The sequence below is a fragment of the Phyllobates terribilis genome, unplaced genomic scaffold (assembly GCF_046119375.1).
Source record: "Phyllobates terribilis strain yellow unplaced genomic scaffold, ASM4611937v1 Scaffold_10__3_contigs__length_209671492, whole genome shotgun sequence".
Lineage (NCBI taxonomy): Eukaryota > Metazoa > Chordata > Amphibia > Anura > Dendrobatidae > Phyllobates > Phyllobates terribilis.
The window spans coordinates 26,693,917-26,720,389 of NW_027362770.1; the positions used below are offsets into that span (position 1 = coordinate 26,693,917).

The 26,473-nt window shown below is 41.5% G+C and overlaps 1 protein-coding gene across 1 annotated transcript in view; it reads right to left on the reverse strand.

Annotated features, from left to right (window-relative positions):
- The window catches only part of LOC141164117 (uncharacterized), an 89,016-nt gene that overhangs the window by 34,362 nt on the left and 28,181 nt on the right, over positions 1-26,473 (reverse strand). The window contains exons 6-7 of the mRNA XM_073649268.1: positions 13,424-13,551; positions 12,322-12,533 (exon numbers count right to left, since the gene is read on the reverse strand). Of these exons, the coding sequence (XP_073505369.1) occupies positions 12,322-12,533; positions 13,424-13,551 (340 nt within the window). The remainder of the gene's footprint in view (positions 1-12,321; positions 12,534-13,423; positions 13,552-26,473) is intronic.

Below are 26,473 nucleotides of genomic sequence, written 5' to 3' on the forward strand. Positions count from 1 at the left end.
CTCTTTCTTGAGAAAGGAGCCAAGCTTTTCGTTTACATAGATACGATTCATAACGCCTATAAGCTTCATGGAGGTGCAGCTTTGTGGCGCTATGATGAAGAGTTTAGGCGTTGGTTGTCTTTGTCTCCGACTATAGGTTGGGCATCAAAGGCAACCGACATATGGATACAGCTGATGTTGGCACAGCGTCCGCAGTCACGCCCCTCCTTTCATGGAGCATTGTAAGCTTCGGCAGCGGCCCAGCGCCCTACAGGAGCCTGTTGGCTATTCAACGAGGGGCACTGTAGGTTCTTCGCTACATGCAAATTCAGGCACGAGTGCCCTGTATGCGGGGGGCCCATTCGGCACTACACTGCTTTAGAAGAGTCATACAGCCTGAAAAAGTTGCAGCTCTCAGTACAGAAGAAAATGCCAGTGCGCATCACTGCGATGTGGCATTGGCTAGACCAGTACCTCCTGAAAGGGGAGGCAAACCTTTTATTTGAAATTTTTTTGGCCGGTTTCCAGATCCCCTTTCAACATTCATCTAGCAGGATGTTTTCCAAAAACTTGAAGTCAGTTTTGGAAAACCCGGAAGAAACAAGAGAAAAGTTGTTAAAGTGTGTCCCGCATGGCAGGCCCATTTTCGTTGCCCCTCTAACCAGAGAGTGTCTCCTCTAGGTTTGGTTCCCAAAAAAGAGTCAGGAAAGTTCCACCTCATACAGCACTTGTTGTTTCCACCGGGTTACTCGGTTACTGATGCGACATCAGAAGAGGATGGAGCGGTATCGTATACTTCTTTTGACGTTGCGGTACAGTGGGTAAGGAGTTACGGAAAAAGGGCGTTGTTAGTCAAGTCGGACATAGAATTGGCCTTTTGCTTGTTGCCGGTTCACCCCACATGTTACCATATTTTGGGTTGTAGTTTGAATGATCGTTACTTCGTCGATATATCTCTGCCCATGGGATGCTCGATTTCATGCTACTATTTTGAAGTGTTTTCTGGAATGGATATTGCAGTGGTGTAGGTCGGACTGCCAACTCACGTGGCATGATTTATCTTTTATAAATAACTTGACTTTGTTAGAGTTGTTTCCCATTATTGTGGCTATTGAGATTTGGGGTAACACCTTGGAGAACAGACAAATTCGCTTTTGGTCTGATAATTTATCAGTTGTCAATGTGGTTAGTTCTTTATCATCTTCTTCGCTACCAGTACTAGCTTTACTCAGACATTTACTGCTTTGGTGTCTCCAGCTGAATATATTGTTTAGAGCTCAACACGTTTCGGACGTAGACAATAAAGTGGCAGATGCTTTGTCTCGTTTGCAGATGGATCGTTTCAGGGAACTGCACCCAAGGGCAGAGGAAGCAGGGCTGAGCTGCCCAGACCACTTGTGGATCTTCGTAGAGTTGAGCTGACACGCTTAGTTGAGGCTTCAGTAGATAGATCGATGTGGCAGAGTCATATAGCAGCATGGAACGAGTGGCTGATCTCGGCTGGGGTCAGCTTTCCCGCAAGTGACCAGGTTCATTTAGAAGTTACGTTATCAATGTTGAATGTGTGAAGAACAAGGGGTTTGTCCGGCGCTAGCGCGCAAAAAAGATTGAAGGTGTAGCCTTTATGTTAAAACTTTGGGGTTTTAGAGATGTAACAAATGAGTTAATTGTTAGACAGATTTTAAAAGGTTGGAAAAAGGAGAAGAAGTCGCAGGATACGAGGCGCCCAGTGTCGTTTATTTTGTTAACTCGGATCATCAGTAGCCTATGGGGTGTCACTCAAAGTTCGTTCGAGTCATGCCTTTTTTTGGCAGCTTTTTCTTTGGCCTTTTTCGCGGCATTATGGGTCGATGTTTTGGTAGCCCCGAGTGCATGGGTTATCGGTGGTCTGGCGTTGGGTGATGTTATCATACAGCTCGGGTGTCTAACGATCTTTGTTCGAAGGTCAAAGACAGATAAAGAAGGAAAGGGGTTCTGGCTCACAATAAAGGCTTTAGGGGGCTCATTTTGCCCTGTACAGGTTGTTGGCGAGTACATATCTAGGCGTCCAGAGTGCGAGCAGTTTTTGGTTCATGAATCTGGTTCTTTGTTGACACTATATCAGTTTAAAGCCATCTTCAAAGCATGCTTGAGGCAGGTGGGCTAGGATGCGACGCAGTTTGGGACGCACTCCTTCCGTATAGGGGCATCTACAGAAGCTAATGCGTTGGGTATAGGCGAGGAGGATATAAAAAAGTTGGGTAGGTGGAGGTCTTCGTGCTTCCACACATATGTGAGACCAGATTTGTTGTAAATCAGTAAGTTTTGTTCTAAAATACGTTATGTGTTGTATGGTTTATCGTTTCAGACACTACAAATCCCGATATCTGGATCATCGGACACATCTATATATATATATATATATATATATATATATATATATATATATATATATATATATATATATATATATACAGTTATATGAAAAAGTTTGGGCACCCCTATTAATCTTAAGCTTAATGTTTTATAAAAATTGGTGTTTTTGCAACAGCTATTTCAGTTTGATATATGTAATAACTGTTGGACACAGTAATGTTTCTGCCTTGAAATGAGGTTTATTGTACTAAAAGAAAATGTACAATCTGCATTCAAACAAAATTTGACAGGTGCATAAGTATGGGCACCTCACCAGAAAAGTGACATTAATATTTAGTAGATCCTCTTTTTGCAAAAATAACAGCCTCTAGTCGCTTCCTGTAGCTTTTAATGATTTCCTGGATCCTGGATGAAGGTATTTTTGACCATTCCTCTTTACAAAACAATTCCAGTTCAGTTAAGTTTGATGGTCGCCGAGCATGGACAGCCCTCTTCAAATGATCCCACAGATGTTCAATGATATTCATGTCTGGGGACTGGGATGGCCATTCCAGAACATTGTAATTGTTCCTCTGCATGAATGCCTGAGTAGATTTGGAGCGGTGTTTTGGATCATTGTCTTGCTGAAAGATCCATCCCCTGCATAACTTCAACTTTGTCACTGATTCTTGAACATTATTGTTAAGAATCTGCTGATACTGAGTGGATACTGATTGGCTGGCGGCTGGCATTGGAAATGCTGTGCAGAGAGCCGGTCTCTGTGCGGCAATGCAACGCTGCTGTCGGCGGCTCCTCCTGGACCAGGTCGGGATCGTCAAGGGGTCTGCCTCTGTGGTGCCTGCGGGCCACATCTGCAGGAAGGACGCCGAGGGAAAGGAGGACAGGTGAGAATCATCTTTTTTTTTCTATTTTATGTGTGTGAAGAACAGCACAGGGGGCACATAGCCACAAGATGGGGACCTGGATGGGGCACATAGCCACAAGATGGGGACCTGGATGGGGCACATAGCCACAAGATGGGGATCTGGATGGGGCACATAGCCACAAGATGGGGATCTGGATGGGGCACATAGCCACAAGATGGGGACCTGGATGGGGCACATAACCACAAGATGGGGACCTGGATGGGGCACATAGCCACAAGATGGGGACCTGGATGGGGCACATAGCCACAAGATGGGGACCTGGATGGGGCACATAGCCACAAGATGGGGACCTGGATGAGGTACATAGCCACAAGATGGGGACCTGGATGGGGCACATAACCACAGGATGGGGACCTGGATGGGGCACATTAGTACAAGATGGGGACCTGGATGAGGTACATAGCCACAAGATGGGGATCTGGATGGGGCACATAGCCACAAGATGGGGACCTGGATGGGGCACATAGCCACAAGATGGGGACCTGGATGGGTCACATAACCACAAGATGGGGACCTGGATGGGGCACATAGCCACAAGATGGGGACCTGGATGGGGCACATAGCCACAAGATGGGGACCTGGATGGGGCACATTGCCACAAGATGGGGACTTGGATGGGGCACATAGCCACAAGATGGGGACCTGGATGGGGCACATAGCCACAAGATAGGGACCTAGATGGGGCACATAGCCACAAGATGGGGACCTGGATGGGGCACATAGCCACAAGATGGGGACCTGGATGGGGCACATAGCCACAAGATGGGGACCTGGATGGGGCACATTGCCACAAGATGGGGACTTGGATGGGGCACATTGCCACAGGATGGGGACCTGGATGGGGCACATAGCCACAAGATTGGGACCAGGATGGGGCACATAGCCACAAGATGGGGACCTGGATGGGGCACATAGCCACAAGATGGGGACCTGGATGGGGCACATAGCCACAAGATGGGGACCTGGATGGGGCACATAGCCACAAGATGGGGACCTGGATGGGGCACATAGCCACAAGATGGGGACCTGGATGGGGCACATAGCCACAAGATGGGGACCTGGATGGGGCACATAGCCACAAGATGGGGACCTGGATGGGGCACATAGCCACAAGATGGGGACCTGGATGAGGTACATAGCCACAAGATGGGGACCTGGATGGGGCACATAACCACAGGATGGGGACCTGGATGGGGCACATTAGTACAAGATGGGGACCTGGATGAGGTACATAGCCACAAGATGAGGACCTGGATGGGGCACATAGCCACAGGATGGGGACCTGGATGGGGTACATAGCCACAAGATGGGGACCTGGATGGGGCACATAACCACAGGATGGGGACCTGGATGGGGCACATTAGTACAAGATGGGGACTTGGATGAGGAACATTACTACAAGATGTTTGCCATTATTACTATATATGGTGCTAATTGTAAGACAATATTACTGTATGTGGCCAATTGGGGGAAACAAAATTGTAAAAATCAAAAAAATAAAAATAAAAATAAAGCATGAAAACATATTGGGCACTAAAAATGCTGTTTTATATATAAACTAAATACATAAACTAAAGTAAACACAAAAAAGTGCAGATTTATTATCGCCACATCCGTAACGACCCAAGCTATAAAAAAAATAAAAAATAAACACAGCAAAAATGTTCAGACGGTGTATACAAAAAAAATGGTATCACTAAAAATGACACATTGAACAAAGAATGCGGCCCCCCAAATTCAAATTTTTTCCATGTGCGGCCCCATATACCCAGCCGAGTTTGAGACCCCTGATCTATAGCATAAGCATTTACTTTTGTAGTATTACTACGCCACCTGCTGGATACTATGGGAATTTACCTTATAAAATTTATATCTATTACTCCTTCCCTCTCATAGTAGATCTTTTACATTCTCTCTATATATAGATATTTACCTCAGATTATGTGGATATTATGTTTTTCCATCTGATTATCACAACTATCTACCTCAATTATCCTTATGGGATTTTATGACATATATTAATTTTTGGTTCGGAACACTGCTATTTATTCTGTGTATTTTTACATCTGCGTATTGGGTGATATACATCTTTTATACATTGTTTTATTTGTATGTGCGCACCCGTTTCTGTATAGTGCCACCACATAACCACTGGTTGTCTAAGTAAAGTTTTTTTTTATTACAATTTTCTTGTTTCTAATTTCTTCTATGACGATAAGTTCGGGTTGTTTTCTTCTTTGGGCACACATTTCTTCCAAATGGTCTGCCATTCCACATGCACGGCATACTTCGCTTAGTATAGTATGGTATATACCCTACATTGACATATATCATCTGCTGGGTCCAGTATATTTTGTAATATTTGCAATACAATAGTATTGCAGTATATAGTGAAAATTACGGTCTTCTATGAAGTCCACCAACAGGACCCCCAGATGTCAAGATCAACTAAAGATGATTGAATTGTTTGAAATTCAAATTCGCCCAAAATATTAGATTTGCTAAGCATAAATTTGTCCCAAATCTCAATACTGTAAAGCCTATAATTGTCCTAGAAATGTGTGTATAACACTCAAGGTTCCCATAGGACTATAATGAACCACTTTAATGCAACCATAACCTTTCTAATATCCAAATTGATCTCAACATACCTCGCTAGGTGACAAAGCATGGTAACCACCGTTAAATAACAGCCTATATAAAAACACACTGCAGTAACAGACTTGTTAGGCTACTTAAATTGAAGAAATGGTCCAAAAATTATCCCTTTGTAGTAGAAGACTAATGCCTTGCTGGTGTTTATACACATGTGGTGAAAACAAAAGAAGCCATCATTTTTGCACCACTCAATATGAAAAAGCGATCTCTGTTTAGGAATTTTCAAGATTTTTTTTTCTTGCTAAATGAAGAAGCAGAAGCTTTTCACAATGCATCCAAAAATATCCCTTTATTTAGACAGCAAAACCAGCGCTCTTAGCACTTTTGAAAGTGAAAAAGTAATGGCTTCTCAACTAATAGTGAAAAAATTATCCCTCTTTTTTTTGTTTTTTTTCCCAACATCATTTTTATTTGAGTTTTCAAGACACAAATACACAACATCTATCAAATCTGTTACATAGAGAGGTAAGGGTGCCCGTACACAGACTGGGCCTATAAAGCCTCTATTCACATATTTAATTGGTATAACAGATATATCTTTATTCACAGATCAAAATAAAAGCTAGAATTTTTCAAAATGTAACTAATAATTGAATAATTGAGTACATCCAAAAAAAAATGAATTAGTTGACAGTATGTCTTATATCTCATTGAAGAAATCATGGATAATTTATAATGCATTTCTATCTATGCCAGAAGTCCTGGCCCATTGATTGTTCTCCTCACCATTCTCTTCTCCATTTTAAGTTAAAAGAAGTGGACCTAAGTTATTTTTGAGATCTTCTAGTATATACCATGCTGTAGATGTAAGGGGTGCTACCATTTTCCTTTTGTCCTCTATTGAACAGCAATTTATAATAAACCGTTTCCATTTTAGAAGGAATTTGCCTGCTTGCTTCTCTTTATTACATAGGGCAAAAATATCCCTTTTTTGGCATCTTCAATAGATTTTCATTTTTCAAAACAAGTAAACAATGACAAAGACTTTATCAAGCTTACCAAAAAGTATCCCTAGCTAGCCGTTTTCAAAGTGAAAAAGTAACGGCTTGTTAGCAACAAGTAGTACAACAATTAGCCCAATTTTGTGAGCCGTTTGATGTATATTTACCCTCAAGAGAGTATAGTGTGCAGCCTGGAGAGGAGCAGCCTGGAGAGGAGCAGCCTGGAGAGGAGCAGCCTGGAGAGGAGCCGCCTGGAGAGGAGCAGCCTGGAGATGCTGCACATGACACATCTGCATCTCTGGCTGCTGTGGTCATAAAAGGGGACAAACTTATGGTGTGGCCCCCATGCTCCCCTGACCTCAACCCCATTGAGAACCTCTGGAGCATCATCAAAAGGAGTGTCTATGATGGCGGGAGGCAGTTCACATCTAAGCAACAGCTCTGGGAGGGTATTCTGTCCTCATGCAAAACAATTGAAGCAGAAACCATCCAAAACCTGACAAATTCAATGAATGAGAGAGTTCAGAAGCTCCTTTCGAACAAGGGGTCCTATGTGCAAATGTTACATCACCTAGAATAAAGTTTTGAGTTGAAAACTGTTTGATTTCAGTTTGTAATAACCTGCTAATGCTTATAATTTCAAAAATGACCATTTTTTTGTTCTTTATTAAAATGAAAAGGTTGAAAACTCTGCTGTGCATAATAATTTGGAACATGCATTTTGAGTGCAGTTTGAGTATTTTATTTTTTTTTTAAATATACTGTTATCATAGGCAGTTTGTACAAAAACCTTTCAATTGTACTCTAATAGTTATTTGACTGGAACATTACAATGACTGCAATTCATATAGGTAATTTGGGAAAATCTGAGAAAATATTATTTGCATAATAATTTGGAACACAGTGTATATGTAAAAGATTAAAAAAAATATTTCACCTCCGGTAATTAAAAAACAAACAAGAAAAGCTTGTTAGTTTAGCGTCCCAAAAGTTAGCACCTTCAACAGGCCACTGTATTTGGGTGGCGTGTACGGGTCTAATATTGTAATGCTGCAAAAAAGTAGTGTGCAAAATAAACAAACATTTTCACCAACACGCACACATTGTCAGGTAGACAATTGAATTTAAATTTCTGGATTCTGGAGATCTGTGAATCTTATTAAAAAAAAGTGCTTCCCTGCCTGGAACAGACGGATGAGGTTTGCAATTTCAGTGTGTGAAGATAAAAAACGTCTGTTTCTGCAGTGTATCACAGACCAATGAATTCACATTCACACTGACTATGCAGCTTCAGCACCTCTTTATCTTCTTTGACTTCTTGAATTATTATTCATAGACGACCTACAAACCCCTTTTTCAATGTTCTTCTTTAGTGCAGTAGTACTATACAATCGAATATTAACCTATTTCTTTCCGTATGTCACATATGTCAAACTCTGGCCCACGGTTCAAATCTGGCCCGCAGGGGGAGTAGATATGGCCCACGATGCCAGGTCAGTCCCCCGAGTATATTTGGCCAGCGGGACGGGTCCCTCGCCCGACATCGCACTTTCACCTGGCATCGCACTTTCAACTATACAGTTGAAAGCAATGATGGAGGAGGGAGCTCACTCTCCCATCATTCCCCCTCTGCGTCTGACGTCTCAGCGCCACTCTGCCAAGATGTGCAGAGGATCTGAAGAAACCATCAAGAGTTGGAGCAGCGGGGGAACGAGCGGTGAGCATTTTTTAATTTTTTTTTTTAATGTGGGGCCTATTATACTTTATGGAGGACTATGTGGGGCGAACTATACTGTATGGAGCGCTATGTGGGGCCATTATACTGTATGTAGCACTACATGGAGCCATTATACTGTTTGGAGCACTATATGGGGTCCAGTATACAGTATGGAGCACTATGTGAGGCCACTATACTGTATGGAGCACAACGGTGGGCCATTATATTGTATGGAGCACTATGTGGAGCCCATTACATTGTATGAAGTATTATGTGAGGTCTTTATACTGTATGGAGCAATATGTGAGGCCATTATACTATATGGAGCACTAGTTGGAGCTATTATACTTTATGGAGCACTATGTGGGCCCATTATACTGAATAGAGCATTCTATGGGGCTCATTATTCTGTATGGAGCACTTTTTGTGGCTATTATACTGTATGGAGCACTATGTGGAGCCATAATACTGTATGGAGGACTATGTGGAGCCATAATACTGTATGGAGGACTATGTGGGGCCATAATACTGTATGGAGGACTATGTGGGGCCATTATACTGTATGGAGGACTATGTGGGGCCATTATACTGTATGGAGCACTATATGGAGCCATTATACTATATGAAAGGCTTTTATTTATGCTCCAGAAAAAGGGTAACATGAATTTTAATATTTTGGTTTTAGTTTTTAACAAACGTTTTACATTTTTTTTCTACATTTTCTTTTAGCTATGGGACTTGAAGATTACTAGTTCGCTTGTATAATATACTGCAGTACTGTAATATTGCTTGTACAATTATGTGTAAGTAAGGCAGGCAGACATGGGTGCTTATAATAGGCTTCTTCGCTGCCATGAAAATGCCACTGGCTCCCTGCAATCATGTTGCTGGGAATCAGATGGGTATTGGACAGCCTCCCCCCATTTCTAAACTGCCAAAGTTAAGACTCAGGTGTTGGCTGTATAACACATTGGTCACCGGCAGCCTATGGAGTACATCATGTAGTGCACAAATCTGCCGTACATGTACTACTGATATAACCAAATGAAACTTGGGCAGAGTGGGCCCCCAGGCACCGTGGGCCCCACCACTTGTTCAAGTTTGGTGGGAGCTGGCATCAACTCTGGACACTGGCAGACACAGACACAGGAGGGCCCATGTGCAAGAACAATATACGGGCCCTTTGCAGTCCAATAGCTCAAAATGGGCCACTTTACCTCCTGGTCCCCTGTGCAGCTGCACAGGTTGAACTAATGATATATCTGCCCCTGACTGTATATACGAGCTGTGCATGCTGCCCTTACTCTAGGTTTAGCAAAGTACTGTACAACAATGTAGAACTACAATTAAACAGAGTTATGGTGAAAACTGCTTGAGTAATCGGGTCCTTTGAGTAAAGATTTTTTGGACCATATCATAATGTTTTGGTGGGTCATTTTTAGCCTGCAGAATACCACACTTCAGTAGGCTGAGACTTTCACGCTTAGGTCAGTATTTTACATCAGTATTTTTAAGTCAAAACCAGAAGAGGAACAAAGACAAAGTATAATGAAAATATTGATATCTCTTCTGCGGTTTGGATCCACTTCTTATCTTGGCTTACAGTAATAATGCTAAATAATGCCCAAGATATGGGCAACTGCATGTGGCCTTTGGTCTATTTACAAGTCTATTTCTTTGCAGTTTTGAGGCATTGCCCGCCATTGTTTTGATTACCAGATTTTTGACTTTTGGTCTGCTCTCTGAACACAGCAGCTACGTTCTTACAATTCAGCCACAATCATTTCACATTTAAAGAGTATAAATCCAAGCAATACGCATTAGACAATAGTGTCCGAATCCGCCGATAATGAGGAGTTCGGCTGACAGTCTAATGTATATTGATTTTTGGGGAAGTTAGAGGGGTTGTTTTTGTCTTAGGCTACAAGTCTGCAGTCACCCTATGTGATTGCAGGTGTAAGATGCACAGGGCGGTATTCATGGACGAGGGGCTGCTCTTCTCCCACACCCTGGCACCCTACAGGCAAATAATGTCCCTGCTGACGTGTGCATTGTGTGAATTGGATTTCTCTCACATTTTCATCTGTGGATTTTCATCTGGCTTCCCTTGTGTGAAGAGAATAAGTCAGGTTTCTCCATGCATAGTTAGGGCCGTAGGCCTTGAACATCCCAGGAAGGTCCACTAAGCTTTGTCATGGCCGCGCTTATGCCCTCATGCTGCCCACACACCGTCGGTATTAGTCCATGTTCTCAAGCTCTCTGGCCTTGAACTTCTGCTCACTATACTCTTACCTTCCAATCTAATCTCTAAGTATCTCTGTCTCTATCTGCCTTAACCAGGAAGTGCCCTACTCTTTGTTATTCCTGCCCCTCCCATACTGGGGGCCGTTCCCTAATACTTTAACTGTTTTTATCCTAACCCTGTCTACTTCCTGAACTATTGTGCCCACTTCTGCACTATACCCAAACCTATCTATATCTAAAGCTAAATCTTATACTGTCCCTATACTTAATGATTTAATGTGTATTGCATTATCAAATACAATATATCTTCACCAAAACAGATTTGAGAGATCCACATAACCAAACGTATAACATTGCTTATATCGTGACAATCACATTACATTACAGTGCATTACCTATGCACCTTAGTGCTCGTAGGGTTCTATGAATAATAAAACACATTTTCCTATACACGAGTTATAACCTTTTTTCTTATTAAAGGGGAAACGCTTGACTGACCTGGTCACACTCTTACACCGTCACCAGGAGCAGGTGGCCGTGTGATCGCAAGTATCATCAGAAGTATGGAAATCCCATACTTGTGGTCACATGACTGCCCGCTTCCACTGCCGGCACCAGAGAATCCTCATAGCACTCGGTGCATACTTGTAGACTTCGATTTCGGATTGTCAGTCATTTTGTTCTTCTTGAGATAAGCCACCGCTAAACATGTCTGGTAGCGGCTGTCTCATAGAGAACACATGAGCACTTGGCCAAGCAAGCTGGAAAGACAGGCAAGATAGCTGCCAGGACGAACAATGGATTGGCCTGACAGCCATGTAATGTGCTTGGCGGGCTTAAGATCAGGTCTTTCACTGATTCTGGTGGATACCACATTGACCTTTTTATACGTCTCAGTGATCTGAAGTTAACATTATTGAAAAACCTTAGGGGGTCCATTTTTCAAGACCTGTAGTTTACTCCAAAGTTGGAAATTTCCGAGCATGATGTTTTTGAATTGTGACTTCTTGCCGTGCTTCTGTTTTCAAAAGTGCTGAGAAATGTGTATGGAGTTTAGAAGGTAGGGGTAGGATCCTCTGCAGAACAACATGTCAGAAACTGCTGTACAATATTGCGCAAATGTGAAACAGCTCCTAGCTAGGCACTGGCCGATCAGTTGGACAGATTTTATTTTCAGCTGCACAGACATGCATGTGCCTTTATCCCATGGGTAATAGGGTTGTCCCGTATTAGAAAAACATGGTTATTCTCTTTCAAAAATACCTGACACAAGTCATGGTCAGGGGAGGCACCATGTATGAAGGAAAGCAGCCATGTTTTTCAAATTCTGGGCAACGCCTTTAAACTAACATTGGACAATCCAGTCTCAGTAATTGTGAAATCATGACATTAAACTTCACCTAATAGGCCACCGCAGTAGACGCAGGATTATCGAGGCCTGTATGTAGTGATAATAGGGATTCTAGGTATAATAAATAGGGGTTGTAGCATAGTCACTGACCTGCAGCTCCTTAACTGTTTCCGCCAGTTGTCTGACTGCACTTTCCTCCAGGGTGTTATCATTGAGAAGCTGGGATCGCAGATCTTTAATTTGTCCTCTAAGTTTGCGAGCAGTTTCCTCAGGGTCCCAGCGCGTTGCTGAAACTTTTTTTGATATTCCTCTGACACGATCGGCGACTGACAGAGCAGAGAGGATCTCCTTCCCACACAGCTCTGAAACAACAAGGATAGCCTTCACAACTTTCACTCCCCACAATGCCTTATGGGCAGAACTAATGGGGTGAACGTGGAGCTGTGTACAGTGGATGGCAGGTAACTGTTACCTAACCAGGCATAGCCCCGGAGGCAAAAAGTCCATTGTATGTTTTTTTTACATAATTGAAAATTGGACAGGGCACAATAACATTAAAGGGGTATTACCACCTCCAAGATCCTATCCTAATATGTAGTAGGTATAATAATATTAGAAAATACCTCCAATTAGAAATGTAGAATAGTATTTCTGATTCGCTGTGTCTCTTTCCTCATGTGTAGGCATTGCAGGACCTTAGGTATCCATGGTTACGACCACTAGCAACTAGCTAACTGACTGTCACTACATCAGTGGTCATAGCCATGGATACCTAAGGTCCTGCAATGCCTGCACATGAAGAAAGAGACATGGCGAATCAGAAAAACTATACTGCGTTTTCTAATTGGAGGCATTTGCTAATATTATTATTATTATTACACCTGCTACATATTGGGATAGGATCTAGCATTGATTCAGTAATTGATGCAAAAGGAGCCCCGACCAAGTATTGAGGGCATTTACTGAACATACATTTCAGTAGGACAACATTTCGGATTTTAAAATAATTTTTCAAGCTGTTGTTCTAAAGTATTCTAATTTACTGAGATAATGACTTTTGTATTTTCATTGGCTGTAAGCCATAATCATCAACATTAACAGAAATAAACACTTGAAATAGATCACACTGTTTGTAATGACTCTATATAATATATGAGTTTCACTTTTTGTATTGAAGACCTGAAATAAATTAACTTGTTTGATGATATTCTAATTTTGTGAGAAGCACCGGTATATATTTGGTCAAATTTACCTTCAATATTCAAGCAGGTAAGTAAAACGGTCAAGCTGTTTCCCTCCAAGGCGTCTTTTAAAAGTAATGGAAGTAATCTTTCGTTCCGTTCAGTTTTTTCTAACACATGTAACAGTGGCCATGTGCTGCTAAAGGGAGCAAAGGAAAATCATAACATGGATTATAAGAGGCAGCACAGAGAGCAAATGAAGAATAATGCTGTTAGGAAAATCAGGAATTAAAAGTTACAGAAAAATGTATTTCCAAGAGATGTTCGCATAGCTGGGACTAAAGAACGTTTGCAGATTTGTACTTATCAAACACCTGTTTCTGGGACAGAGATGGAATGAGACTGCGATCTTGGATTTATACAGAACTTGTGTTATCAACATCTGTGGGTTTGATAAGCAGGAGTATTCGGGGGAGACCGTTCATCCTCGCTTCAAGTATCTTTTGTATGATAAAAAAGAGCAAATACCCAAGATGGTGCAAATTACAGAGTCTCACCCTTCTGCTGGCTCACCGTGATTAGAACAACTGTGACTTTGGGGCTTCCAGTGCAGACTACCCCCACCAGTGGCACCCCGCTTTAGGCGGGCACCCACAGAGAGGAGATAACGACAAGCTTAGGAAGCTGACAGTCCATTGAGGTACGTGGCCAGGTGACCTTATTGTCCCAATCTGGCTTCTCCGAACGTCTCTATGGGTGCAGTGATGGTCAATCGATCAGAGCTGTATTCCTGCGTACCTGTCCTCCAAGGATAGCAGCACAATAAGCTGCAACAAACATCAATTCAAGAGTCAAGGTTCAGGCTCATATTAACAATATGCCACATATTGTTATACGTATGGCTGATAAGGGGGGCTTAGTAGTTGTGCTGGACACTGACACATATAGATCCCAGGTTGCATCTTTATTGGAGGACTCATCCACATATCGTAAATTAAGGTGTGATCCGATTGTAGATATTAAAAAACAAACCTATGAAATTGTAAGTGACGGTTATATGTTGGGTGTATTATCTAAAAACCAAAGAGATTACCTTTTGGTAGATTTTCCAATCACCCCTATTATGCATGCATTGCCCAAAGTACATAAGGGAGTCAGCCCACCCCCTATGAGGCCCATCATCTCGGGCATAGGATCAGTCACTGAACGATTAAGTGAGTGGGTTGACTCGCTTTTGCAACCATTATCACAACGAACAGCTGGTTTTCTCAAAGATACTGGAGATGTATTGGGACAACTTTCTAATATAGTTTGGAGACAAGATTTTGCATGGATTGCTTGTGACGCAACGGCATTATATACCTCAATCCCCCGAGAAATTGCAGTGGAAGCACTCTCATATCATCTGAAAAAATATAGTGATTATATGGAAGACCTATGTACATTTATTATACAAGTGGTCAATTTTCTTATGACATGTAATTATTTTTCTGTTGATGGCCAATATTATTTACAATAGAGAGGCGTGTCAATGGGTGCTAAACACTCTCCATCATTAGCCAATCTAGTTATGGCCTATTGGGAGGAAGGTTATCTTTACAGTACTGATAATCCTTTTACCAAACACCTGGTTTGGTATGGGAGGTACATAGATGACCTACTGTTCGTTTGGTCGGGCGATGTGTCTGCCATACCCGACTTTGTGCAATATTTAGATGTCAATCATTGCAATCTAACATTTACGCATAGGGTTGAAATTTCTGCCATTTCATTTCTGGATTTGAATTTGCGGGGCATCCCAGATCGACACATATTGACTAGTAAGTGGAAAATTATTTTTGGGAAAGAGGAGATGCTAACTAATAGTGATCACCAAAATGATAAAGAAAAAAATAAATAAATAGTGATCAATAGCAATATCAATCTATGAAAATATATCAATTTATTAAATACAAATGTTTCCTGACACATATACATGTAGTAACAAACATATAAAACACCATAAAATAGTGGAAAAACACCACTGTCTAAGGAGCCAGCTGATACATTATAATAGAATCACGTATATAATGATACAACAAATACTATAAATGATAATTCAATGAATGAAGAAATACAGAGCGCACAGGCTCAGTGCAATATCTGTGATGGTCAATGATGCCTAGACCCTGCAATGCACTAGTTAAATAACAGGGTAAATGTGTAAAGGCAAGTAAAGCACATAAAAGGCTGAAAAAGCAGAGTATGGCAAAAAGCAGTACCTGTTTCCCCACACTGAATGGTGCCCCCAAAAAGTACGATCCTAATGGAAAACCAAATAGGTCCCTACAGCTAACATAACTGATATATCTTCTCTTTCTAGTACCAACCGTAATATTTCACATGCCTCTAGGCATTTTATTCAATTTCACCAGAGATCGTGCAGTTCTCTACAGGTCATTGGTATAGAGAGGGTTAAACCTGCACATCGAGGAGGAGATTCCAGACACCGTTTACTCACCAGAGAAGCATTCTGGATTTACAACCTTGGATCCCGCTTCCCAGACGGACTCAATGCACGCCGTGAAATCATGTTTCATTATTGATTCTACTTCATGTTTGTCAGTTTATTTTATTTATTTCATGTAACATTCTATGTTAAAATGAATTTTATCTCTTTTTTTGTTCTTTCTCTCCATAATGGTTTTATTGTTTTTTCCATTTTATGTGATTGGCTCACACTAATTATGCACCCTATTCACACTCTCATGTGACCAAGCATATCGATCTGATTGGTTGTTATTGGATATAATACTATAGAGTGTCATATGCATGTCAGCTTTGACAAAGAACACAGCTCTGTGTTCGAAACGCGTTGCGTTTTTTCCATGTGAGATTCCCCGATGTAATTTGGAAATTTTTAAACTGCGTGGATTTGCTTCAATAAATATTTGCACTTTTGGAAGCTGGTTTCTTCAACTTTTTTTTCATATTAACAATGGCCTATGTCTCTTGACCTACTGGAAAATACTTCTGGCATAATTAAGAATAAATGCTGTGTCACCACACACCCTTTAATATGATGTATTTTTATGAACCTTTTGCCTTTGAACACATCACTATCTTGCTAGTCTTGAAGTGATTATGGAAAGAAAAAAGCCTTTTGTTAAGCACCTGACTTTGCGTTCGAGCTCTGCTCCCTTCCCCTGTGGCTGCTGCCCTCTGCTGTGCTCCATTCTGGGTCTTGCAAGTGTCCCAGAGTTCCTCTGTGAAATCATCTCCCAAGGCCTCCAATGACCTAATTGAACACACTGCTGTGTCTGTGTATTGACTCCGTAACGTGTTCAATAGTTGTTCGGGGATTGTCACTATACTGTAACTTCTATTTCCATCTTCTTCTCAGACTTTTGTGATTTCCATCATTTGCATCTCCTCAGGTTAACTCATCGATTGCTGCAAGCTTAACAAACTATTACTACAATCTATTTATATTACTTGCATCTGCTGCTTGTCATCTTGCTGCAAGTATCATGAACTGTTTTTGAGACTGTTCTCACTATGTTACAATCTGCCATGGATTCTATAAACTGCATCTGCTCTATTTGACCCATCTGTGGCGTCTGGTGTGTACAGCCTCACTTATTTATCTGAGGTCCAACATAACCTGTTGTCCAAGTCCTTGTTGTTCTACGTGCCTTCCAGCCTGCCTTGAGTCTGTGTGTCCACCCTGACTTGCAACTTCATTAATCAATCTCACCAGTTGAGCATAAGAGAATACTCATACCATGGATTCCAAAGGTGCAGGAGCAACACCATTGCCATTGGATATGGAGGATATATATGGACTGGTTTTGAAATTTGCTATGAGCCAGAGGGAGCTTGTCCAGGATGTGCAAGACATCTCAGCCCATATGTATGCACTCCCTGCCCATTTTGATGGAGATCCTATGGACATTCGAGGCAAATTTTTTCTGATCTGTCCAAAATGGCATATATTTTTTCATTGCCATTGGGAGATACTTTGGCCTTGGCTGGACTGGGAGGATCCTATAATGCATTCTTTAACATCCTTTTGGACTGAATTCCGTAGAATGCTTGATGAACCAGGTCGCGTCCACTCAGCCACTGATTCCAAGCTGTGGCTCAGAAAAGGCATATACTCTGTAGGACATTATGACATCCAGTTATGTACCCTATCTGCTGAATTGTACTTGAATAATGCTGCTCTCATGACAATCTTCTAAGCCAAACTATTCAGTCAGATCAAACACAAACTTGCTGGTAGAGATTTTGCCTTTCTCCATTGTTGAGTTGATTTCCCTTCCCACCTGAGTGAATTTGCATTTTAAACAGCAGTCAAGAGAAAAACTCTAGATTCTTGTGTCCCACATCCAAAAGCATCTGTAGACCGTGTACCGAGGTGGTCTCCCAAGGATACAGCGGGTTGTGGACAAAGAACACGACCAGACAATTTGTCAGGGAACTATTGTTTTACTGACAATGGAGCCTGAGTTTCTCCTGAAAGGCAAGAGAAAACACAGTGAAGTTTCACACACACCTAGACAGTGTCAACTAAGACCCATGTGCTGCACAACCTGTAGGACCAGATTATTCTATCAAATACACTATAATTTGCCTGACCTATGCTTTCGCCTAATGCGGTAGCTAAGGAGTTAACCAAAGACAACATTGCAATTAGATGAGTGCAATGGGCAGTGGTGCAGCACAGCAGTTCACAAAAGTAAGAATTCTCTAACTCACCCTTTCCTCCCACCCACAGGTGATTCTACAAGGGGAGAGTTCTGTTAAAGGGGTTTTCCACTACTTTTACATTGATACCCTATCAGTAGGATACAGCATCAATGTATGATCGGCTGGGGTCCCGCAAGCGGCACCCCCGCCGATCAGCTGCTATCGGTGCCGGCGGCGGCCGGAAGTGCTCACCTGCGGGGCTCAGCCGTCAAGTGGTAGTGGCCGCCGCGGTGTACTGCAGATCCGCCTCCCATTCATACATTGATGCCCTATCCCATGGATAGGGCATCAATGTAAAAGTAGTGGACAACCCCTTTAAGAGTAAATATATATACAGTGGGTACGGAAAGTATTCAGGCCCCTTTAAATTTTTCACCCTTTGTTTCATTGCAGCCATTTGGTAAATTCTAAAAAGTTCATATTTTTTCTCATTAATGTCCACTCTGCACCCCATCTTGACTGAAAAAAAACAGAAATGTAGAAATGTTTGCAAATTTATTAAAAAAGAAAAACTGAAATATCACATGGTCATAAGTATTCAGACCCTTTGCTCAGACACTCATATTTAAGTCACATGCTGTCCATTTCCTTGTGATCCTCCTTGAGATGGTTTACTCCTTCATTGGAGTCCAGCTGTGTTTAATTAAACTGATAGGAATTGATTTGGAAAGGCACACACCTGTCTATATAAGACCTCACAGCTCACAGTGCATGTCAGACCAAATGAGAATCATGAGCTCAAAGGAACTGTCCAAGGAGCTCAGAGACAGAATTGTGGCAAGGCACAGATCTGGCCAAGGTTACAAAAGAATTTCTGCAGTACTCAAGATTCCTAAGAGCACAGTGGCCTCCATAATCCTTAAATGGAAGAAGCTTGGGACCACCAGAAGTCTTTCTAGACCTGGCCATCCAGCCAAACTGAACAATCATGGGAGAAGAGCCTTGGTGAGAGAGGTAAAGAAGAACCCCAAGATCACAATGGCTGAGCTCCAGAGATGGAGTTAGGGAGATGGGAGAAAGTTCCACAAAGTCAACTATCACTGCAGCCCTCTACCAGTCGGGCCTTTATGGCAGAGTGGCCCGATGGAAGCCTCTCCTCAGTGCAAGACATATGAAAGCCCGCATAGAGTTTGCTCAAAAACACATGAAGGACTCCCAGACTATGAGAAATAAGATTCTATGGTCTGATGAGACGAAGATAGAACTTTTTGGTGATAATTCTAAGCGGTATGTATGGAGAAAACCAGGCATTGTTCATCACATGCCCAATACATTCCCAACAGTGAAACATGGTGGTGGCAGCATCATGCTCTGGGGGTGTTTTTCAGCTGCAGGGACAGGACGACTGGTTGCAATTGAAGGAAACATAAATGCAGCCAAGTACAGAGATATCCTGGACGAAAACCTCTTCCAGAGTGCTCTGGACCTGAGACTTGGCCGAAGGTTCACCTTCCAACAAGACAATGACCCTAAGCACACAGCTAAAATAACAAAGGAGTGGCTTCAGAACAACTCAGTGACCACTACATTTCTGTTTTTTTTTCAGCCAAGATGGGGAGCAGAGTGTACTTTAATGAAAAAAAAATGAACTTTTTAGAATTTACCAAATGGCTACAATGAATCAAAGAGTGAAAAATTGAAAGGGGTCTGAATACTTTCCGTACCCACTGTAAGTCTCTCTAATTCTGTGAGCATCTAACTCAAGTTCATACAGTTCTTCTAGTAAACAATATCTCTGCCTGAGAATCTACGTTTGGCACCAAACTCCCTTTTTAGGTCCACGTGCACGCTCCTACCAAGATCACTGTTGTGGGTCCTGAGATCAGGACTTACCGAAAGTAAACTGGTCGCTGATGAGTCTGGCTGATTGTCCGTTCGGCTATTAGCTGAGAGGCCGAGGAGTGGATGGTGGAATTACCACACGAAGTGTGGATTAGCTGGTCTATTAGCAGGAGGTTCTCCACGTCACAGCAGATAGCTTGGGGAAAATCCGACTCTGAATCCAACTGTAGTCGTCCCCCAAAGGATTTCTCTTTCCACAACAGACATTACGGGAAAAGTACATGCTTTTCAAGTACTTTGGCCAGTTTCCAGAACACCACGAACTCCGAGCTACAAGGATGTCAGCGGATCCCTCAAGCCTATCTTCCTTCTGTCAGTTCTCACCTAGTACTGCAAAAACACCATGAGGTCTAAAATGGAGTCTATCCAAGAGGCAACAGTGACCTCAAGTGCTGATGCAATTTAGGGGACTTGAAGTTAAATCCAGTAAAAAGTGAAAAAAAAAAGTTTTTAAAAACGAAAAAAAAAAAGTTTAAATCACCCCCCTTTTGTTGTATTAAAAATAAAATAATTTTTAAAAAATTAAAAATATTCATATTTGGTATAATTATATTTGTAAAAGTACGATCTATCATAATATATTAATTAATCCAATAGGTAAACAGTGTAACAAGAAAAAGAATCAAAATGTCAGAATTACGTATCATTGGAATAAAATGCAATAAGAGGCGATCGTATCTACCCCAAATTGTATCAGTAAAACCGTCAACTTAGGTCACAAAAATAAGCCATCACCCAACCCCAGATCCTGAAAAATGTTAAAGTTACGGGTCTCGGAAAATGGCGACAAAAGCAACTTTTTTTCTTAAAAATTTCTGAATTTTTTTTTCACCACTTAAATAAATTTAAAAAAAACTATGCATGGTTGGTAATAATAACCTACACAATTCTCTACCAAATATTTAATAGCCTCCCTTAACAATGCAACTTATAAAACCAAAACAAAATGTCTAACTCATCATGCAATATCATATAAAATCATATATAGAATAACTCTAAATAGAGAAAGACAAAGAGGGAGTGACTGAGATAATATATTAAATTCTTTATTCAAAAGTATAAATAGTACATGTATACATAGTGAGTGATCTGTGAGAAGAACAATAGAGACCATAAAACCTCCAGAGATGACCAGTCACGGTTGGACAAGGAGATGTCCGGCGGACGGCATGACACATGGATGCAACGGGGTGATATAGGGGGAGGAAGGCCCTAACGGTAGAGAGCGAGGGATGGGACACCTCCTGACACCAACCTGTGTCTGTCCTTAAGCTCTCTAACACCCTATGTGGGTCCTTCCCCCCGCCGCAATTACGTGCCTAATCCCTGACTGTTACCTCAACTTACCCTAGCTAGGCCGACAAGTGTGCTAGCCTTATCACCACTGGTAATGTAACATAGGGTAAGATGACAAACAAGGGACTGGCAGCAAGAAAAAACAACTTAACTTATAAACTACAGCAAAGCTCCAATAACGGCCCCAGGGTACAGAACTCCTACAGAGGTTCCACACCTCCGCACCGGTCTGCATAGAAATGAACTCTATAACCGACGATTAGCTGATGGGTCATGTGACTATTTAAAGGGAGGTGGGAGTGGTTACCAACCAACATCAGCTGACCAGCCTAAAAAGCTGCCAACAAGAGACTGACGTTAACTCTTGCTAGACCAAAGGAAAAAAAACTACATTTAAATTCCAGCATACCCACAGCTGCCACGAATCCCCTAATGATTTGTGACATGACCTTTCCCAAAGTAACCAGTACAAATAAATATTAAGAATTCCAGCTCATAATTATTAGGCCAAATAATCAGACTCAGTATAACAAGATTAAATTGTATGGACCAGTAAATGACCAGGCACAACAAATTCATATATGTACCAGTATGTCAAAACTAGACTGATATAACCAAATATGGCAATATGCATGACATAGGTATCATACATGTGTCATTTGAATAGAGTAAATTTACATATATTATTTAGTATATAGATGAATACATGCCATAACCTCATAAATAAATTATACCATACAATAGTGTGAGCAGATCTTTTATACATAACATGAAATGCATATGGTGTTTTAGAGTTAGAAAGCTGTCAGGGTCAGTGGATGTCTATAGACATTATACTTTCATGATATCATATATAATTAACGCTCTAAGTAGTAGTATAAACAATACATAGCACAAAGTGCATTTAGTGCTTTTAAATAAGTTAAATAACAAAATCAGCAATTACCTGTGGACATAATGCTGCTAGTGCCTGTACTTGGAAGGGAGACAGAGTGGGGGGCACAACGCACCTCGACGCGCGTTTCACCACTTTGGGCTTCATCACCAAAATACAACCCACCTCATTTATATAGTTTTGCTATAGTTTATTTTATTGATTTTACTCACTTATATAGCGCCATTAATTCCAGAGCGCTTTACAGACATTGTACTGTGTACAAACAGGGGCATGACCCCCACCTTTTTGAGCTAGGCATTTCATCTATATAGCTTCCCATGGGCAGCTCTGCCCTTACCTATGTTGAAGTCGGCTGACACAAGGTAAGGTTTCAATACTAGAGACAGCATAGGACCATCCTTATTGGGTACACCTTGTTGCAGTGGGATGGCTTTCACGCTTTTTTGATCAAAGGAGTGTTAACTAAGTACTCTGTGCTATTTACATGTACTATTCCTATTTACTTACTATTTTACTTACAATTAAACCTGAACGTATCATTGCTACCATTTCTTTTCCTTCCACCAGAAAGACTTATCTTGGGTTCATTCTTCCCTACTTTCCGGTCATCCAGGAGTTAAACGAATTTCTGAACAGTGCTATGCAATAATTTATAAATCTATTTGACTCTTTCAATGACCCTTACTTTGTGGGTGATAAACTGAGAAGCCCAATCATTCCATGGAACAATATTTACGAATGTTCTACAACTCCCATGAAAAGAATTGTCATAATTTCTTTCATTTGTCTGAATTCGCCCACAACAAATCAGTTTCAAAGTCTTCTGGGAATTCTCCTTTTGTTACACTTTATGGTCGAGAACCTCCGCCTGCTTATTGCACCCAAAACTCTACTTTCAGCTGTGAACGTCTCTCAGGACATACATGACATCTGGACTGAGGTGCAATCCAATTTGGCTGCAGCTAAAACAAAGAAGAGAGCTGATAGGCTGCATCGACCTGTTCCCAACATTGTTCCTGGAGATAAGATTTGGCTTTCCTCTGAAAATATTAGTTTAAAGACATTGCAAAAATTGTCTCTAAGTTCATTGGCCCATTCCAAATTGTTCAGCAAATTAATCCAGTCACTTTCCTTCTAAAACTACCTTCTACATTAAAAATCCCTAATACCTTTAATATCTTCCTACTACATCCTCAGGCCCTCAACAAATTCACTCCTACAGTAAAGTCAGTTCCTGCTTCTGCCTCTGCTCCATATCGGGTTTTGCATATGGCCAGGTGTTTCTTAGTGACATCATCACCAAAAAGGAATTTTAACTTGACTCCGTAACGTGTTCAGTAGCAGTTTGGAGATTGCCACTATCCTGTTTCTACTGCTTCCATCTTCTGCTCAGATTTGAGTGATGTCTATAATTTGTAGTTACTCACTTTAACCCATCTATTGCTGCAAGCTTCAAAAACGGTCATTAGAATCTATTTATATTTCTTACATCTGCTGCTAGTTATCAATTGTTTGCTATAAGCATCTTGAATTGTTTTGAGATTGTTTTCACTACATTACAATCTGCTGTGAATTCTTTAACCTGCACCAGCTCTGGTTAACTCATCTATTGCTATTAGTTTATGTTCACATTATGTTGCTACCTGCTATGGACCTTGCGACCAACATCCGTGTGCTGTTTCAGACCTGCCTTCTTCTCTCTTTCTGCCCTCCTCCTTTTTTGTCTGCCAACCAGCATAATCTGTTGTCCAAGTCTTCACAGTACCACATGTATTTCAGCCTGCTGCGCCTACACCCTGGCACTGCATGTCCACATTGACCTGCGGCTTTGCTAATCCACCTCACTTGGTGAGTGTAACACCTATGAAATGACAAGTATTTTGCTCTAAATTCCAGTAATAATGCCTCCTTGCTGCCCCCTTAAAACAAATTATGCCTCTCTGTCCATTTTGTGCGCCAGGATGGCAGTACGGGTTCAGTTTTTCTGACATTTTAACCAATTCAGAATGTAGGGTAGTTTGGAACTGAGCTAGTTAAGCAGTTTGGTCTCACAGTGAACAGGTTAAGGGTCCAGAGAGTCCGGAGAAAAGGATCTGGTTGATTCGGCAGGAGAGCACGGTCTGACAGCAGTCTGTTATTAGAGGCAGATTTTGTCAAAGTTGATTGGCGACGCTTGAACCTTGACTGCATAAGGGGTTTATGAAGAAGCTGAAAAGTGAACGAGGGACGGCCACAGGACGAGGGGTACGGAAGCAATCAACAGATACGCACAAAGATTAGATATAAAACAGAAATTTTCTAAATAGTTTATAAAAAAAAACAAAGGAAAGGATGGTAGGTAAACCGCCTATAAATAACAAATACAATGACAGGAGTTACCGACTAAGAGTATTCACTGATACAATTAACATAATTAGCAGCTATATGCAAACAAAAATATATGCGAGTAACCCTTGATTAACCCTTTCTATGCATAAATCCATAAAATGACAGTGTTGTTCCAGTACTTTAGTAATCACATACTCGGAGCAGGTTTTTTCTAATTGTCTCTTACAGAAGAGGCCTTTTCTCCTAACTAAACCTCTATAAGGCTATTTATATATGTGCATATATATTTAGATGTAAGATGTTACCAGTACGTCCTCAGACTGAAGTAGAAGGGTCCTTGCTGGGTTGAGTCCCGAATAATCAGAAACGCTGACTTGAATCTGTTAGAGAGTGCCCATCTCTCTAACACAAGGCTTCTCTAAGTCCTTTGAGATAGAGCCTCATGTGGCCTAGCCCAAGATGCCGTGTCCTTGGTTGTCCTCTCTGGGTTGGTTCATATTCAAGTGGAACAACACGTCGCAGAGTCACGAAAAACAGATCCAGGGTCGCACCGCTCTATCCAAACCTTTTTTCCAATGATGTGTAGATTCACTCAGTCCTTCAACTCCCCTAGCTACTGTTAACAACTGCCAAATCCCCGCGCTGTAACTCCAGCCTCTTCGCTGCACTCTACTGGCCAGATCATATATTACATGACAAATCTCCAACAATACAGTAAACTGTGATTAACCTTACAAAGCTCAGCCCAATAATGAGAAAGAAGGTTAAACGTGAAGCATATTATGAGTTGCACTCAGCAAGGTAAGAGGGTTTTAGGTTAATTCATTGTGAAGAGAATGAAAGTCCATATGTCAATATGGTGGACAGATTAAATCAGGGAGGGAAATACAATAACGCAAATTAATAACTGAATATATTGTGGATCAGTGTGATTTATTGTCTGGGTAGGTGAAGTCTGCCAACAAGCACAACTTAAACTCAGAGTAGAGAAATGACTAATTCAGTCTAAAATGGTTTATATCAGAGGTGCAATTATAGGGAAAACCACTAGATGGCAGCAAAGTATAATGAATTTTGAAGTCTATAGTTCTAAGGGTATGTGCACACGATGAGTGTTCACTGCGGATTGGCCACAGCGCAAGTGTGCTGCTTGCAATCCGCAGTGACCAGATATTACAGCAAAGTGGATGGGATTTATACAAATCCCATGCCCACTATGCGTCTGCGGCACACCCACGGAAACTGACATGGGGGCGCGTCTTTCCAGACCGCAGCATGTCAATTTCTGATGCGGGTCCGCATGTGGGCTTTCCCCATAGACCTAATCTCTATGGGGAAGGCCCGCTTGTGAGAGAAAAAAAATGGCCGCCACTCATTTGCATAATGAGCGGAAGCCGGAGGCGGCTCATCCACAGGCTCGGATTGTGAAAACCCCATAGGGGCGTGCCAGAAAATGTCAGAGGGGGCAATTGATGCTGTTGGGGTGTGGTAGAATGAATGGATGATGAGTTTTGTAGTATTTTAGAGGGGCGTTTTAGAGATGGGAAGTAGTGGACAGAATGTTGGGGTAAAAGGACTTAGGGAGGAAAAGATGAGAAAAAGAGAGAGAAGAGATATTAAAGGTGAGAAAAAAAGGAGAGAAAAAAGAGAGGGACATAAAAAAGAGAGAAGCAAAGAAAAAAAAGGAGGAAAATAAAGGTGGACGGGCAGGAAGAGAAGAAGTGGAGGGAGTGTAAGGGTATGACAGAGACTGTCGTATTCCTGCCCCTGAAGACAACTATTGTGTAGTGTGAATACTGTCATGCGTTTTTACTGCATTTTATGGTGTCATGTGAGATGTAAAATGTATAGAGTGTAATGTAACTAATGTATAGAGTGTTATAGGTACTGATGCTGCTGTGTTGGTACTGCAAGGAAACGCCTAAGGTAACTCTGGTACACTCAGCTCAGGTATAGTGAAAGTAAAGGATATACTTTAGTGCTTAGGATAGAGATAGACAGTTACAGTAGGTATAGTAGGGCAAAA